The 18,938-nt window shown below is 35.5% G+C and overlaps 1 protein-coding gene and 1 long non-coding RNA gene across 4 annotated transcripts; one reads left to right on the forward strand and one right to left on the reverse strand.

Moving 5' to 3' along the window:
* The first annotated feature begins 603 nt into the window (after window positions 1-603).
* Window positions 604-18,502, forward strand: LOC123678771 (sodium-dependent phosphate transporter 2). Of its 3 annotated transcripts, none has more exons than XM_045615980.1 (8): window positions 604-709; window positions 7,772-8,033; window positions 10,013-10,255; window positions 11,340-11,696; window positions 13,031-13,481; window positions 14,286-14,471; window positions 14,531-14,683; window positions 17,190-18,502. In XM_045615980.1, exons 2-8 carry the CDS (start codon window positions 7,838-7,840, stop codon window positions 17,281-17,283), a joined length of 1,680 nt encoding a protein of 559 aa, XP_045471936.1. In that variant the 5' UTR covers window positions 604-709; window positions 7,772-7,837; the 3' UTR covers window positions 17,284-18,502. The 3 variants fall into 3 exon arrangements, with proteins under 3 accessions (XP_045471936.1, XP_045471937.1, XP_045471935.1); XM_045615981.1 differs by lacking the exon at window positions 604-709 and adding an exon at window positions 5,766-5,782; XM_045615979.1 differs by lacking the exon at window positions 604-709 and adding an exon at window positions 7,477-7,633.
* Window positions 15,023-16,894, reverse strand: LOC123678773. The gene is made up of 3 exons (XR_006747287.1): window positions 16,388-16,894; window positions 16,244-16,333; window positions 15,023-16,193 (listed from the first exon to the last, which is right to left on the reverse strand). It is a non-coding gene; the product is annotated as an uncharacterized LOC123678773 (long non-coding RNA).
* Window positions 18,503-18,938: the final 436 nt, after the last annotated feature.

Genomic DNA, 18,938 nt, shown 5'->3' on the forward strand with positions numbered 1-18,938 from the left:
TAGACTACTTTCTGTGGGGCTATGTAAAGTCATCGGTCTATGCGGATAAGCCACAAACCCTTGACCATTTGGAAGACAACATTCGCCGTGTTATTGCCGATATACGGCCACAAATGTTGGAAAAAATCATCGAAAATTGGACGTCCAGGTTGGACTACATCCGAGCCAGCCGTGGCGGTCATATGCCAGAAATCATATTTAAAATGTAATGCCACAAGATTATCTTGCGGATAAATAAAATTCATGTCAATCGAATAATCCATCGTTGTTTTATTGCAATTCAAAGTTCTATAGCTCTCAAAAAACACCCTTTATATTCACGAATCCTAGATCCCTAGTCTCTTTTCAAAAATTACAGACAACGCGACAAAATGAGCATTCTGATGTAAATAAAACGAGCACTCAAAACTATTGACCTCTTCCATCATCACCAGACCGAATAGGAAAATATTTAGCTCTGACATATTCCAATAACAATCAGAACCCCATAATTTCATCGGAATAAATTGGCACAAGCCACAAAAGATCGAACACCCTTGCGCACTGCCTAGAAGCGAAAGGGAAATTCCCGCTCAGCCCCCAAACGCATTGAGTCGACTCCAGGACATCTGGCTTGTCGGTCCTGAACAAGCAGTGCCTGTGCTTGATCAAATATGGCTGCGGAAAATTGATATTTCCCACTCATGTGAACAGTTCTGCAGAAATCAAAGTAAATATCTACCGTCTGACTTCAATCACATTTGCTTGTCTATGTTTTTTCGGTTCTGTAGATACGTAGTTACTTTGTTATGTTTCGTTTTGCATGGCATCAACTTTGCCGGAAGATTTAGAGGTGTTCAACACGTGCATGCAGCTTGAATAAGATCGATAGATATTGCGAGATGTGTACCAGGGCAATTTCTAGCTTCATCCCTAAATTAGAGTACATAAACAAGTGTTTGTTCAGATAACTTTTGATGTCGATCGATAAATGAACTAATTCAGGTTGCTATACCTGAACTTGACCGAATTCTAAAATCTAATTACTGCTGCCCAAAATCCAATCGGTGTTGTTTATGATTGACTCAATTTTTTGTGTACAGAAATCATCGATTCTGTTTTGAGTTATTGTGAAACGAAAATGTTGTATCATAGGGATTGACGATATATTCACAAAAGTGCATCATGCATCCTTCCCATTGCACAAATATTATACGTGTATTCTGTTTTGCTTGTTTATTCTTTGGATGTGGCTCAAAACATTGAAAATTAACTTTTTATGGGTCGCATATTCGGAACTTTCAGTAAGATGAGACAAATTCCATGCCAAGAGCAGATAAAAAAAAAGTTAGTTCAAAAAACTTTTGATTTTTAATACCCCTACTCTGAAAATATAGAGTATTTGTGGTAAAAAGATATTGAGTAGTCCAATTCCAAGAAAAACAATGTTTTCATACAGAAACATGTGTAACCTTTGCTTTTGAAAGGACATATTTACGTGTATTTTCTAACGTCTTACGATTTCGGTTACCACCCTTTTGATTACTCCATTAGAGAAAATGCATGTCAGATTTTAGTTAAAATTTCTCACTTTTATGCTGGATTTGCCAAAATATAGGGTGTCCATTCAAAAAAACAAAAAATCCATCTAATGTTCCCAAAATCTGATATTGTTTACGACTAAGGAAAACATTTTTGGTATCTTGGAAGATATCCCTCCTTATGATTAGAATAAACAAAACAAGATAATGTTACACGTCACTAAATAATCAGATGGCACCATAAAACTTTTTTTCTAATCTTCAAAAGATGCATGTCAAAATAACGGAAAATAGAGTTAAGCTTAGATCGAGATATTGAAAGATAAGTGACGCTACATTTGTTTTTGTTCGAAAAATTGATAGAAACGAGATTCGTGTATTGATAATACACTTTTTTTCTTGGGAAAAATAATGTGCAAGCAAAGAACTAGCTGGATGAGAAAGAAATTTGGGTCTTATGAGGAAGTGATGCTCAGATTGAAGCCTATTTCAAAAACAAAGACGAATCTTAACCTCAGATGAGGTATTGACAAGTTTAAGCAGCTTTGTATCACTTTTGACGGTGACTATGTTGAGGAATACAGTCGAATTTTCCAAGAAAAATTCAAAATCACTCGTCCTAACGGACTCGTGATTTTATCAATCGGTTTGTTATCATATTTCTGCCAAATAAACAAGTTTTCGTGGAAAAGAAAAAAATTATCTATAATATCTGAAGGACTCGTGGAATAACCTTTGATAATTAAATTATAATTTTCAAATAAATACATGAATTCGATCGTCAAATTATATCCAAACCAATTTAGTAGATCGCTTATGAAACTAAAATATTTAGATCATTCTCCAATGTATGTTGAGCGCTATTACAGAATGGCCCAAATAAAACAGAGCATGAGGCTTTCCGGAAAACGCCAAAAGAGGTCAATTTAAGTTGAAGGGGATATCCCCTAACATCCCCTTAAGTGGTGTGGAAAACCCATCAAGATTCTTGAAGGCAATAGGGGTCGAGTAATGTATAATCTTGTAGATGTTGCGATTCTATTAAGAGTATGCTAAAAATGTCTGTTTGGCGTTCGTTTTGATGTTAAAAAGTATTTTCACTTCACTTCACTTCAATTCACAACACATGAATATAAAATTACATATACCTATGTATATTTAATTTTATATTCATAAGTTGTTAAGTTTTCGAATATGCCATGTTTTTTAATTGTGTCTCCTTAATTTTTGGCTTTGAAGATTCCTGGATTGTATTCTTGAGCTATGAGGATTTATTTTTATACTTGTATAGTTCGCGACAAAAATTTTGGATGGCACACCGATGATTTTCCTTCAAATTCTGAAATCTTATACCTTTCAAAGCGTAGTTATTTTTTTCATGTTTAATTTTTTTTCCAACGTTCGAGAATTATTATTAAAAACAATAAACCAGTTGACCTTTCTCAACATTTTTCAGAAAAACACATATTTACGGAAATATTCGCCTGTACTTTTTGATGTCGCTCACCCTGTATATCATAAGCCATCTCATCCTCATTCAGTGTTATCTGAATCTGTAATCATTCATCAAATTGATCTCACGAGATCTTTCATATTTTGATCGAGCGAAAAGAGCAAAGATTTACTCTTCCCTGAATACAAATAATCTAGCCTTTATCTCAAACTAATCTTATAACTGAAAGAGGATTAGACGATCTCCCTGAATCATCCAATTATTATGCTGGCAAGATACTTTCTTTCCTGAAAAGAAAGTTAGATTACACCTATATTTATCGGCTCTTATAACCAAACTTTTTTCGGCCTCCCTATCTGAATTCTACCCTTCCCTCAAACCAGTGGCGGATTTATCAGCAGACTGAGTAGGCTGGAAAATTTTTACCAGAAATTAGTTTGTCTTATAGATATTGAAAATATCTATCTATATCGTTTGTTTGAGACGATTTTTTTCACTCTGTTGACGAAATAGTGCTCAAATAATGTGAAAAAATCCTGACTAAAAATAAGCTGTTAATTCTCAGAACCTACTCGCTGAATAAATTTGATATTTTTCTATTTAATCAACTCATAATTTTTATTTCTCACTGGCGTTATATCTGGTCCCTATATTTCTGAACTTTTTCGACTTCCTCCGGAAAATCAAGGTGTTAAGTTTTCGTGGGACCACACTATACAGGGTCAGAACTATTTAGAGGGCCACTACAAGGATATCGAAAACCGTTAGAAAGACAGGATGGCTTAAATTACAAAAAAGTTGCGTTATTTAGGAATGAGTGTGTTGATGTGAACAGATCCAAAATATCTCCAATGGTTCCCGAGATATCTCGAAGAAACTGAAAATCGAGATTTTCTTTTTTTCTGTATAACTCTTTCGGAGATAGTTCCACGAAATTTGGTTTATAGCCAATATCCAATATAGAGATACTAATGGTGTTTTCAGATTTATTCTGTTTGCCATTGTTTCAGAGACGCGATAGTCAAGTGATGATTTCATAACAACTCTTCAAATTTGCGTACTTAGACTCGATATTTTCATAGTGTGTGATACATTGTTGAATTCGTATAGTTTCTTTTATCACCTCATAACGAAAACCAATATGGCATCCACAAGAAAAAAATTGACTGTCGCGTCTCTGAAACAATGGAAAACAGAAAATATCTGACCACAACATTGAAGTCTCTATAATGGATAATGGCTACAAACCAAATTTCGTGAAGTTATCTCCAAAAACAAATGAGCGATACAGAAAATAAGAAAATCTGATTCTTAGTTTTTTCGAGATATCTCGAGAACCATTGGAGATATTTTGGAGCTAACGGGTGTTTTTTTCGAGGTATATAACTTTAAGTTGGCATTACTGTTCAAGATGGCGACCGATTTGACCGCTGTCAGGTGATTTATTCTCAGCTTGGTTTGGCAATTCATCATGAATAGACTCACGCCTGAACAACGCTTGAAAATAGTGCAATTTTATTTAGGAAATAATGGTTCTGTGCGGAATACGTATCGCGCACTACATCCATTTTATTTTGTTTAGCGATGAAGCGCACTTCTGGTTGAATGGCTACGTCAACAAACAAAACTGCCCCATTTGGAGTGAAGCTAATCCTCAAGTGGAATCATTGGTCCGTACTTCTTCAAAAACGATGATGGCCAGAACGTTACAGTCAATGGTGATCGGTATAGAGCCATGATTACTAACTTTTTCATTCCTGAATTGAACAACCATGATGTCCAGAAGCTGTGGTTCCAACAAGACGGCGCAACATGTCACACAGCTCGTGCCACAATCGATTTATTGAAAGACACGTTTGATGACCGCCTAATTTCACGTTTTGGACCTGTGAATTGACCTCCAAGATCTTGTGATTTAACACCGCTAGACTACTTTCTGTGGGGCTATGTAAAGTCATTGGTCTATGCGGATAAGCCACAAACCCTTGACCATTTGGAAGACAACATTCGTCGTGTAATTGCCGATATACGGCCACAAATGTTGGAAAAAGTCATCGAAAATTGGACGTCCAGATTGGACTATATCCGAGTCAGCCGTGGCGGTCATATGCCAGAAATCATATTTAAAATGTAATGCCACAAGATTATCTTGCGAATAAATAGAATTCATTCATTGAAATTGAAAGTTCTATAGCTCTAAAAAAAACACCCTTTAGTTCTAGCCCTGTATACTTCGATACATTGAATTGTTAAAACAAAAATGCCAATATTATGATTGTGAACTAGATATCGAATTGTAGAGGCCAGTAGGAGCGTCAAAATTGGTTAGCCTACTGTCGGCAAATGTGTAAATCCACCACTACTTCAAACCATCAACTTATGGAAACAAATAATCCCGTAATCTGGGAAATAAGAAGGATATTTCCTGGTTTCTAATACCTATGGATTTTTCATTAACCTATACAAGCTCCCGGCTGGTATTCGATGAAAAGGTAGACCATTTGCGGTTAGTTATTTTCAAGCTCCAACGCACAACAACAATTCGCCAGATCTGAACTGTGCAACCGCATTTCCTCATTCCTGTTTTCTTATTGTTATGACCCATTTACTTGATCATCCCGATTCTAAAGTCAGGCCAAATTTAATTGCTGAAATTAATAACCACCCACCAGGAGCTTGATTAATTTGATGACTAATTGCTAGAACCTCAAGCTCTCAGGTGAAGTGAGAAGTTGGTGTACTACGGTATGTTAAAAACCGGAAGCAATTTGGGTTGTGAGTGCAGTTTGATCGTCGAAAAAATTTGAAGGTAAATTTATTTTCGAAACCTAAATTTTTTTTGGTGGAATTGAAATTATAGTTCCATGCACTACCGTTTTTTACTGAATAAGAAAATTTTCAGTTCCTTATGAAAACTTTAGGAAGTTGAGCAAAATATTCTTGAATATTCATGAAAATTTGTACTTTCATTTGTACTTTTTCATTTCTTGATTCGTTTTTTAGTGACAGTTATTTCTTTTGCTAAATTCTTAGGAGACAGAATGATTCAGCTTGCACTTTCAATATTGTTTTATTATTTTCATTTTAATGCAAAACACCGTAAGTATCACAGTGGCGCACCATTTTTTCAATATCCGTATACGCACCAATGATGAACATTAAATGCTTAATTGCATGTCAATAAATGCGCAATAACTACATCTTGAATCCCAGCAAATTTCATTTGGATATTCCAACTGGTTTCAGATCAATAAACAATCGGTTTTAAAAAAATCTCCGTATATCAAAGCTTTAGCAAACAAAATTTTATAGCAAACTGTAATTATTTTTTCTAGAGAATCACTCTCTGAAGTTTTTAGCACTTATTCAGTAACACCCTGTATATTACTATAAAAAAAATATGTAACAGGCCAATTGAAAAATCCCCGGTCTACCACAGTAAAACACATTTTTTTGGTAAAATTCGAATTTATTATTCAACATAGTTGCCTTCGAGGGCGATACAACGATTAAATCGATCTTCCAACTTTTCGATACCATTTTTGTAGTACGATTTGTCTTTCGCTTCAAAATAGGCCTCAGTTTCGGCGATTAATTTTTCATTGGAGCTAAATTTCATTCCAGCGAGCATTCTTTTGAGGTCTGAGAACAGAAAAATGTCGCTAGGGGCCAGATCTGGCGAATACGGTGGATGCAGAAGCAACTTGAAGCCCAATTCATGCAATATGCCATTGTTTTCATTGATTTATGACACTGTCTTGATGAAACCGCACCTTTTTTTTCTTCAAATGGGGACGTTTTTAAACGATTTCATTTTTTAAACGATCCAATAACGCTATATAATAATCGCGGTTGATGGTCTGGCCCTTTTAGAGGTAATCAATGAATATTATACTTTACGTATCCCAGAATACTGATATCATAACCTTGCCAGCTTGCTGTTGTGTTTTTCCTCGCTTTGGATTCGGTTCATCGTGTGCAGTCCACTTAGTTGATTGTCGATTGGACTCCGGAGTGGAATGATGGAGCCATGTTTCATCCATTGTCACAAATCGATGCAAAAATTCAGGTTTATTGCACTTAAACGGCTTCAAACACTGCTCATTATTATTATTTTCTCCGAATTCAATGAATTAGTATTAATCATGTAAGTTCATTCATTAACTGACCTTCAAAAACAGTTCTTCTAGCGTTAATTTCCAGGTGACGAAATTTCATCATTTTTCTTCAAAAGAATAGGTAATTTCAATTCGATCAGTAGCTATTTAGATTTCAGTGACCTATGTTAAGATACTCTTTATTCTACAGTGTATACGCAAGGTTTATGTCCTTTATTTATTCTACGTTTTATCAGGAAAAATCCAGTTTCAAGACTTCTTATCTTATAATAGTAAATTTGAATTCAAATCCGCATACGAAAACTTTGTTGACAATATCTTAACAGTTTTTGAAAATAAATATTGTGTCAACTTCGAAACACTTGAGCTCAAATGTATAAATTCAAAAGGTGGAGTTTAATAGCAGGTTATAATTCAATTATTCCTGAACAAAAACAGTGAAATGAATATTTTTAACGATTTTAAATGAATTTTCATTAGATGTTCAAAAACAGACCAATAAGACCTCGAAAACAATTCTTTACACCAAATATTTGATGAAAGTAAATATTATCAGTATAAATCGACTTACTGACAGTATATGTTTAAGGTGCTCAGGGAGATGATGTAAAATTGTCTCTGCCAGTGTGATAATTATATAGTGATCAAATTAAATTAATCTATTTTTTTTTCCATTACAGCTTACATTCACAATGGCTGTGTATCTTATTATTACAGAAGTAATAAGATAATTCTAATAAATAAAAATGTTAGAACCGTATTCTCCTAGTTTAATATGGCTGATAGTATTAGGATTTATAATAGCTTTTATTTTGGCATTTGGAATTGGTGCCAACGACGTTGCCAATTCATTTGGTACCAGTGTGGGCTCCAAGGTGCTGACCATTGTTCAAGCATGTTGTTTGGCCACTTTTTTCGAAGTTGCTGGAGCTATGCTAATTGGTACGTATTAAAAAAATTTACAAATATCACATCATAACACACTTAGACACAATTTCTAGTTTATTCTACTCAAAATCACGAATTTCATGATGAACATACCTAATAAGTGGTAAAAATAGTGAATGCACAATCCTCCATTAAATTTGTGATATGAAAATGCTACAAATTTTGAATAAAATTCCATTGAACGTTGAGCATACTGAAAATAAGATACAGATAATAATAAATATTAGGGTTGCATGTTATATTTCGGGTAGGGATGAGAAAACACACTGTATATATATATCATTTGAACGGCTTTTTCCATTCTCAAAATATTGTTCATGAAGATTAATACACTTTTCCATACGTTTAAACCAATTTTCATAAAAATTTTTCACTCCAAATCAGGTTGCACCAAAATATGCATTTTGGAGGCATCAACATTCTTTATATTGGTGCTGGAAAATGCTCGCCAGGCAATTTATTCTCTATCTATATGACCCATCAAAAAGTCATTGGGTGCTAAATCAGGCGGATGACCCATCAATTCGACGTTTTGACCACTCAGATATTCATTTGTTCCAACCGAAGTGTGAGAGCTCACATTGTCAAGAAGAAGGATGATTCTTCTGCACCTTTTTTTTTCGAATTTTCAAAACTCTTCCGATGAACAAATGATCGTGTATCACTCAGAATTGATTGTTCTAAATTTTTCTAATAGTCCAGTAGCCACATGTTAGGTTATTGCAAAGAAACTTTTGTTGGATTTGGTTGATCTGGTAAAACTCATACGGTCGACTGATTTTTAGTTTTAGATTCATATATGCAATATATGCAAGATTTGTCACCAGTCACGATATTATTAAAGTCTTTTGAACCACCGCTATCAAATTGCTGAGCCTCTTTATGGGCGATTGTCCAATCAATAAATTGGCAATTTTTTTTACGGCCAAATGTTGATGTAAAATCGAATGTATGATGGTGTAACTAATGTGTAAACGTGCCTCTATATCACGCTATGTTACATGACGATCTCGCATTATTTTATCCATGTTTTCTGCCACAACAACTTTTGGAAGACCTTCACGAAATTTGTCGTAGAGCAAACTGATTGAAATCACTATATGTATGAACAGTGGTTTTGGTTGGAGCTTCATCCCAAAAAGTCAAATTGTTGTTGAGTTAATCCTCGTCGAAATTCATAAAAAATTATTTCACAAAAACATTTCGAAATGTCGAAAATTTTTCAAGTCTCTGCCAACAAAAAAATTTGAACTAGAATGTTACAACGTTCTGAGATAAAAAAATGTAAATCTTCACGAAGGTAACGTCGATTTTAACATTAAGTAACCAGGATTGCTAATTCCCTAAATATAAAAGGCAACCCTCGTATACCTACGAACTACAGGATGTTCCTAAATTAGAGGTACAAAGGAAAATGATAGATTTCTTGGACAAATTCAAGAAAAAAGATCCTATAAACATAACACCACAAACGCTTTGTTTTCGATGTTTCTAGTCCAGCTTCTTTAGGATTGTTAAACCAGTTTATCAAATCTTTCTCAATCTTCGCTACAGATTGGGTGAATAAGTACGAAAAAAATTTATTTTTTCATCGCAGCTTACTAACTGGATCTTTATAGTAAATTAGATTATCTTCAGGATTACTAGAGAATTTGTTTGACATTTTTTTCTCGAAATCGGTAGCAGATACAACAAAACTACAAGAAACCAAAAGTGTAGGAGGTTTATATTCAAAATTAATTTATCACATGATGGAAACTTTAAAATGAAATGTCAAATTTAAGTTAAGTATCATGTGAAGGGAATGTGTTATAAGAAAAAGCTAACTCTTTCTTTTTTTTCTTAAAATGATCCGAGGTATCAGTCATTGTCGTTTGTATCTCCAATTTAGGAGCGCCCTATAGATATAAAACACATTTTTCGATTACCTTTTTCCAAAACATTCTTCGATACTGATAAATTTGATTTTGTAGGTTACAAAGTTTCAGACACAATGAGAAAAGGTATATTAGATGTAAATTTATACAAGAATGATGAGATTGAACTTATGCTTGGTTGCTTAAGCGCACTTGGCTCTAGTGCGGTTTGGTTGATAGCAGCTACATTTTTGAAGCTGCCCATTTCCGGCACCCATAGTATAGTTGGAGCCACTGTAGGATATAGTCTGGTAGCAAGGGGAACAAATGGTGTGCATTGGTGGACGTTAGGAAAAATTGGTAAGTAAAAGGATTCATAAGAGAATTTCGTTACAACTTCTGCATTTTCGAATTTTGAGCAAATTCAGAGTAGGTAATAAAGGGTGTTTTTTTAGAGCTATAGAACATTAAATTGCAATAAAACAACGATGGATTATTCGATTGACATGAATTTTATTTATCCGTAAGATAATCTTGTGGCATTACATTTAAAATATGATTTCTGGCATATGACCGCCACGGCTGGCTCGGATGTAGTCCAATCTGGACGTCCAATTTTCGATGACTTTTTCCAACATTTGTGGCCGTATATCGGCAATAACACGGCGAATGTTGTCTTCCTAATAGTCAAGGGTTTTTGGCTTATCCGCATAGACCAATGACTTTACATAGCCCCACAGAAAGTAGTCTAGCGGTGTTAAATCACAAGATCTTGGAGGCCAATTCACAGGTCCAAAACGTGAAATTAGGCGGTCACCAAACGTGTCTTTCAATAAATCGATGGTGGCACGAGCTGTGTGACATGTTGCGCCGTCGTGTTGGAACCACAGCTCCTGGACATCATGGTTGTTCAATTCAGGAATGAAAAAGTTTGTAATCATGGCTCTATACCGATCACCATTGACTGCAGTAACGTCCTGGCCATCATCGTTTTTGAAGAAGTACGGACCAATGATTCCACCAGCCCATAAAGCGCACCAGTCAGTTTTTCTGGATTTAACGGTGTTTCGACATACACTTGAGGATTAGCTTCACTCCAAATGCGGCAGTTTTGTTTGTTGACGTAGCCATTCAACCAGAAGTGCGCTTCATCGCTAATGGACGTAGTGCGCGATACGTATTTCGAACAGAACCATTATTTTCGAAATAAAATTGCACTATTTGCGAGCATTGTTCAGGCGTGAGTCTGTTCATGATGAGTTGCCAAACCAAACGGAGAATAAATCACTTGGCAGCTGTTAAATCGGTCGCCATCTTGAACAGTAATGCCAACTTAAAGTTATATACCTCGTAAAAAAACACCCGTTATAATGTAGGTAATAAACAATACCCATAGATTTTTGCGAGGTGTGTATTTTATTAACTGAATTGTCTTATATTTCAGTTGGATCTTGGTTCATATCACCTGTACTGAGCGGTCTTACTTCCATCCTGTTCTTGTGGATAATAAAAAAATGCATCCTAAGCAGGCCAAATCCCTTGGAATCGGGACTTTTCGCCCTTCCTCTGTTTTATAGTTTTACCATTTTTGTAAATGTTTTCTCAATTATACACGATGGACCCAAGTTACTCTATATGGACGATATTCCTTTATGGATGGCTATGACAATTAGTGTATCCATAGCAATTATTGCCATGTTTCTCATATGGTTGTTCGTAGTGCCTCTTCAGCGAAAAAGAATGGAAGCTGAAGCTCAAAACCAGAAACACGGAGTCAATTTCAACATTGGAGAGTCTTCTGGTAAGAATTAATAAACTAAAATATGTTTTATTTCCTTAGAATATAGTCGCAAACGACGAGGATGACGAATTCGATATATTGTTAAAATGCCTAGAGCACGTGTACGCGGAATTTTTCGCCAGCCAAGTGAATTTGAAAGAGGTCGAATTATTGGTCTACGACAGGCGGAGTTGTCATTTCGAGAAATAGCTAACCGTACGAACAAAAATCCAACTACTGTTATGAGATGTTGTCGAGCGTGATTTGATAATGTCCAAAATCGAAGAAGAGTAGGCACCGGACGACGAAGGGGCACAAATGAAGTTCTAGATCAACGTTTGAGACTTATGGCCATTAGAGACCGATTTGCGACAACTCGATCTTTAGCTGATGAATGGTTAGGAGAACAAGGCCATCCTGTAACTGTCCGAATGGTTTACCGCCGGATAAGGTCTTTTGGACTGCAGCATTATCGACCCCATCTTGTGTTACCTCTGACGGTTGAGCATCGCCGGCAACGATTACAGTGGTGCAGAGAACGTCAACATTGGAATGTGGAATGGCATCAGGTTGTCTTTTCTGATGAATCTCGAATATCCTAGGGTGCACATGATGGTCGAAGAAAAATTAGACGACGTCAGGGAGGAAGACGTGAAGACAGTTTGATGTTGAGCGTTAAGTACACCGGACAGTAGGCGTTATGGTATGGGGTGCTATTGCACATGCAAGTTGGTCACCTTTGGTCTTTATTCGAGGTAACATGACAGCGCTGCGTTACCTTCAAGAAATAGTTGAGCCATATATTCTCCCTTACCTTAACCGGCTCGAGAATCCAATATTTCAGCAATATAATGCCCGACCTCATGTTGCCAGAGTTAGTTTGAACTTTTTCGAAGCGACCCATGTGAATCTTTTGCCATGGCCGCCCAGATCACTCGATCTTTCGCCCATAGAACATATTTGGGACATCATGGGTAGAAGGCTTGGAAATTTACCCCAGCCCCCTCGGACTTTGGCGGCTCTGAGACATGAAGTACAGGTAGCTTGGGATAGTATCTTTCAAGAAGAAATAGACCACCTTATTGCATCAATGCCGAGACGTGTTGGGGAGTGTATAGATAATCGCGGTGGACAAACACATTATTAACAAATGTATTGAAAAAAAATGTGAACCCTTCGTTTTTTCTCCAAATTTCAATCATTTACTTCTTGCTATACTATCCTTTGTTTCACCAAAAAATTTTTTAAATTCAAACAGCTCCTTCTGGGTGTTGCAGTTTCTTTGTCAGTTAGTATATTTTGATATCTGAAAGAAAGTTGTAACCTTGTAATCATATTGCATTTTAATTTTTCAGATACCTCTCCAGAGGGTAGTCCTAAAAAAAGGCACTCAGCGAATTTAGAGCGTCAATTAACTGTGATCTCAGAAAATACAGAATTAAGTTCAGTGGATAACAAACTAACAGCAGCAAAATACATTTTTCCAATACAAACAGCAGATAGCAAAAACGGCTATACTCCTGCCAAAGATTCAACAGTTCAAAAAGAAAAGCCTGAGAGACCTAAAGAGCTCAATTTAGTTGAAAGCAAGATAGATGTTAATCCAGTTTTGTCGCCGAGTTCCAGTGGCGTCCCACTGATAATAAGCAAGAGTGCTGTTGCGCTTCAACCTGACAGATCTTGTACGTTGGAGGTACAAGATGAAGAGGAAACATTAGAAAATAAGGGCGTTTCAAGGTTATTCAGTTTCTTGCAGATTTTGACTGCAATGTTTGGAAGTTTTGCTCATGGTGGAAACGATGTGAGGTGAGTGAAAAATAGTTTTTTATTTCCTTTTACCTCTGTTAATAAAAATGTAAGCTGAACCACAGAAAAATTCAGGTATATGCATACAAAGCGTTTCTAAATTTTAGGTACAAAGGAAAATTTCAGATTCCTCAGATCATTTCGAGAAATACAGAGGATATTAGAGTTAGATTTTTTTCTCATAGCACCTTCTCTTCCACAAGATATTTAACTTGAATTTGGCATTGATATTCCAACTTGAAGTCTTCATCATGTGATATACTAATTTTGAACGCAAATCTACAGGGTGATATTTTTTCTGGAACAGAGTGTCTGCTTCTTTGCTCCTGAATTTTTTTTTGGTGGACCACTATGGTACTCAAAAAAAAAACTTTGTTCCATTACTATACACTTCTCAGTTTCTTGTGAATTTGCCGTATCTGCTACCGATATCCAAAAAAAAATTCAAATAATTCTCTAGAAATCGTCAATTCTTTTCTTGTTGTGTTCATTACTGTCATGAGAAGGTTTATACATCAAAATGTTTTCGAAAAAATCGTACGGAAAAGAAAAGAAGACTTTCCTTTTTCCTCCAACCTAGCGAACAATCATAGAGTATAATTTGACACTTCAAAGGATGTACTTTGGGTTGCCTAGTATGTTATAAAACACCAAATTCATGCTTGTTGATCGCAGCACTAGAAACATAATAAATTTCAAGCACAATATCGAAAAATGAAATGATCATTCGAATTCTCATGCCCAATTTCATGATCTAGATAAACAACCCAACAATAATGATTTTCTACCTTCATTTCTTTTCAGTAATGCAATCGGACCTCTTGTTACACTCTGGCTCATTTACACTGAAGGTAGTGTTCAACAGAAGTCGGAAACCCCATTTTATATTCTTCTTTATGGTGGATTTGGCATTTCAGTAGGGCTTTGGTTATGGGGTAGGAGAGTTATTCAGACAATAGGAGAAGATTTAACCACTATCACTCCATCCACGTAAGTAAAACCGAAAAAAAATGTCGAAATGTGAAGGTCATTTTTTCAAATTTTTGCAGAGGATTTACAATAGAAATAGGCGCAGCTTTTACAGTATTATTGGCAAGTAAAGTCGGAATACCCATATCAACCACACATTGTAAAGTCGGCTCAGTTGTGTTTGTTGGTTATTTTAGTAGTTCAAAAAAAGGAGTAGACTGGAGTTTGTTCAGGTGAATATTTGTTTTTTTATTAGGTGTACAACTTTGCTTCCGCCGTTTTGCAATAGATGGCTGTAACTATAAGTGGCTATGATCAAACATGTCAGCTTGGACTATCACTTGTTTCGATCAATGGCACACGTCCTGTCTGACCAGCACTATGTGACGTGTCGACCTTGAGTAAGCCGGTCACAAGGCTTAAATTCGGCTCGCGACTACACTCAGTGAAGATGGGAGTGAGTTCTTCAAAATTAGATGGACGTTAATAATGGGCGCCAGGTAGAGATATGCCTGTCTTAAGAATAACTTGCGTACTCCTCTACCAGAGTAGCAATAAAACAAATCACTCAAGTCAAACGTTTAATAAAATTAAAATTTCTGCAGTGGTTGATAATAAAAAAAATAATGAAAAAGAATTCTCTAAATTACCAAAAGCCAGAAGGGCTTCCCAAAAACTTTACCTAATACTAACAAATGCCAGAAGGGCTTCCTATAAACTATAATCAACAACAAATGCCAGAAGGGCTTTCTATAACCTATAATACCTAACCTAATCCTGACAACAGAATCCTTAATCAGCCTACACTCGGCTCAGGTTAAACCTAAAACTTCAATACCAAACCTAAACGTAAACAGAGTTCAACAGACTCCAAATATACCAGATACTAAACAAGACAAATAACCCAGTAAACAAGAAGATTGACCTAAACCACAGATCCAGAAGGAATATACAAATACAGTGGTTGTAATAACTGGCTGGTATAAAATAGCAGGTTGAATAAAGTGATAATAAATTCCAGTTACAAATCCTGAAGGGATACACAAGTATTATGGTTGTTAAAATAAATGGCCAGTTAGTGAAGTGCACCTCACCGCAAACTGTTTACAATTGCAACAGTGTATAATAAGCATGAAACAACCTTTATTCAATATAACTTATAACTTCAATACAACTATCAATGGATAGAAAATTAATAATAACACCGTTAACTCCTATTCAAATGACTGATTTACTATCAGTACTCTAAATCGTTAATTCCAAAATTAAATCTTAATACAATACTCATTAAAGCCAGTGCAAGCACCGGTTACCTGATACAAAATCAATATTGAAGGTTGACAGCAAATCTAACGGTGAGGTCTCTATACGTAGAATGTACCATCTACTCGAGCTACACCATATGTCAGCAATATACTATGTACTCGAACTGTACCATGTATCAGAATGTATCATACATCAGAACTGCACCAGAAATTCACCAGAAAATAAGTACCATAACCTCAAACCATACCATATACCAGACTCCAGAACTCCTGAACGTAACCAGGCACTAGGATTCTCAACAATTATCCAGGCACTAGGATTCTCCAAAATACCCAGGCACTAGGATGCTCAAAGATATCCGGCACTAGGATTATTCAATTCAACCAGGCACTAGGATTCCAAACAATTATCCAGGCACTAGGATTCCAAACAGTGATCCAGGCACTAGGATTCTCAATCCAACCAGGCACTAGGACCCTAATAAAAGACTATAAGACATTGTTCACAAAATACAAAAGGATTTATACCTCTCAGTTGTTGTTCGAGGGAAAAGGATCTTCTTGATATTCTTCGTGTAAGTTCCACAGTTGTTCGAACTAATCGCCGGGAAGCGAATCCTAATAAAATAGAAATCTCAGATGATGACACAAGATATAGAAATGATATCATACCTCTCAGATCTTCAGAGTAGAATTCAATACCAGAGATGGGCCTTGTGGAAGGAAAATTTTATAATCACGTATAAAACGTATTTCCCAGAAATATTCACAATACCATAAACTAAACAGGGAATTATCCAAATTGAAGAAATAATCGCCTATAATAAGGATGATTCTAGATCATATATTCTTCAAATTTGGTCAATTTTTCCTCCAAAAAAAACTTCTCTCCAAATTATCACAAATCGCCGATAACCTCTATTTGACAATCATTCCTAACCACAGAATCTACCAGTTGTCAAACGAAACTTCCCACACAGAAGAAAAGTAATACAAGAAATCCAGAAATTATAAAATATTTCCCAACGGTAATGATATTCGACCTCACTTATCCGGAAATAACTATTCCATAATAAATTCAAATTTAAATTAATACGGAATATTCCGAGTTGAATTCACAATCAACCTCTAGAGGGCGCAGTAACAACCGAAATCTCAAATGGTGTAAAATATAACCGTTACAACTACTTACTTATGAAAAAGTAAAAAATTGGATCGATTCGTGGATCGCTTCAAAAGATGACCAGTTTTTTCAACGCGGGATTCGTACGCTGCCCAAAAGATGGGAGAAAATAGTGGCCAGCGATGGACAATACTTTGAATCCTAAATGTATAACCAGTTTCTTACAATAAAACCTTGAATTTCGAAAAAAACCGGCTCAAGCAAAGTTGTACATGTAGTTTTATTGTTTTCAAATATTTTCATCCTAGATGTTGTCTACTCATTTTTTTTACATATAATATTTTGTTTTAGGAACATTATTTCTGCCTGGGTGGTAACAGTTCCAATAGCTGCAGTCTTGTCAGCTGCGATGATGTTTTCATTGCGGTGGGCTCTTTTGTTATGAATTTGAAACTATAGCTGTACTCTTCATAAGTCAATGTTAAATTACTAAGGACATGAGCAATCATCACTTAGTTTTATTCTGTATTTTACTTATACAATATTAGCTTTTAGAAACTAGGTATAGTGAATGATTTTCAAAAATTTTTTTGAAAAACAATTTCCCAAGTGTCTAGTTGTTGAAGAATATTTCAAATTGATGTGTTAGATTCAAGGTTTCTGTTGATTTTCTAAATGTTTCTAATTACCGGGTTAATTTTATGTATAGAATCAAGAAAAGGTTGCACTCAACTCAAATTGCAATCATTATAATATCAAAATACGTAGCACATTCTATATGTTCAATTCCATTAACATAAATGAAACGAAAATAGATAAATGTTAGATGAGAAATGTCGACTTTAGAGGCAGAAATTCTGCCGCAGAATTGTTTTAGTAAAATATAGAATCGGCGGAAATACAGAGAATCAATTTCTCAATCTTTTCCGAGTTCTGTACTGAAGGATTTTTTTTACAATTCATTCAACACTTATAATGCTGAAGCTGAATCCTTTCAGGGTCGATAAAGTCATGATCCTATTGCTTCTTCACCTACTTTCGCTTACAGCTGCGGTTAACGTCCTCAAAAATGGATAGAGATGAGGAATAGCGATAAATGTTACATCCACTCAATTTCTGGTTGGTTGGCACTATAAACGATTGATGTCTCTTCTTTCCTGTTGTTTGTAGGCGAAATGTCAGGTCAAAAAACGATTAGATCACGACTAAGAAGCCCGAAACTCATTCAATTGAGGTTTGAGTACGCATTATGGTAATTTAGAAAAGTTGGCTATTGTCTGGAATTAAATCATAATAGCATAATATTTCAATGGCTAACAGACAATTGTTCAATTCCGAATGAAGTACCTCCCCGAGCGATGGCTCGAATGGTAGAGCATCGGACTAGTGATTCGCAGGTTGCGGGTTCGAGTCCCGCTCAGGGACTCGATTTTTTTCCAGAATTAAACAATTGTATGTTAGCCATTAAAATGAATTGCTTCTATGGTTGTATTCTGCAAGAGTATATATATTCACCAATATTTTTTTAATACAGAATATACGTAACTTCAATTCGATTCCTATACATTTTTCGATGATTGCTTTTTCACTCTGGTACCTGAGTTGAGCCATAATGTTGATATGTCGGCTTAGCAAGATCTCTATATTGAGATATTAGGCAAGTTCTGTTGCTGTTCTGGTTAACCTTTGTTGTGTCTTTTGTCCTTAGACCACCTCATACGCGATACTGTTAAATGTTTATCCAACATCAAGAGGTGCAAGAGTTATCCAAGACTGGAATGGGTCATATATTGACAAAATTGAATATAAGGAGAAAGAGATGATGAATTTCATTGTAGAATGACTGAAATTTGTAGAATTGAATATCATTCTGAGATCAAATGTGAACTTCATACGAATACATTTTATTTTCGAAAATATTTACAAATTCTGCTAACAATATACACTGGACATTATTCAAAAAGTGTTTATTTGGTTTTGTAGTATTGTGAAATTGACACTTTTCGGCATGGCTAATTTTTTTTACTAAAACGATTACACCTTTTATAATGAATACTAAAAAAAAAATCTGTGATTACAAGAAATATATTCAATTGTGTC

The sequence above is a fragment of the Harmonia axyridis genome, chromosome 4 (genome assembly GCF_914767665.1).
Source record: "Harmonia axyridis chromosome 4, icHarAxyr1.1, whole genome shotgun sequence".
Taxonomy (NCBI): domain Eukaryota; kingdom Metazoa; phylum Arthropoda; class Insecta; order Coleoptera; family Coccinellidae; genus Harmonia; species Harmonia axyridis.

What these genes read in the sequence shown, in the direction of transcription:
- LOC123678771 (XM_045615980.1), top strand. Translation starts at nt 7,838, where the DNA reads ATGTTAGAACCGTATTCTCCTAGTTTAATATGGCTGATAGTATTAGGA. An exon ending in CAACATTGGAGAGTCTTCTG is followed by an intron (nt 11,697 to 13,030) that starts GTAAGAATTAAT and finishes TTAATTTTTCAG; the next exon opens with ATACCTCTCCAGAGGGTAGT. An exon ending in ACCACTATCACTCCATCCAC is followed by an intron (nt 14,472 to 14,530) that starts GTAAGTAAAACC and finishes AAATTTTTGCAG; the next exon opens with AGGATTTACAATAGAAATAG.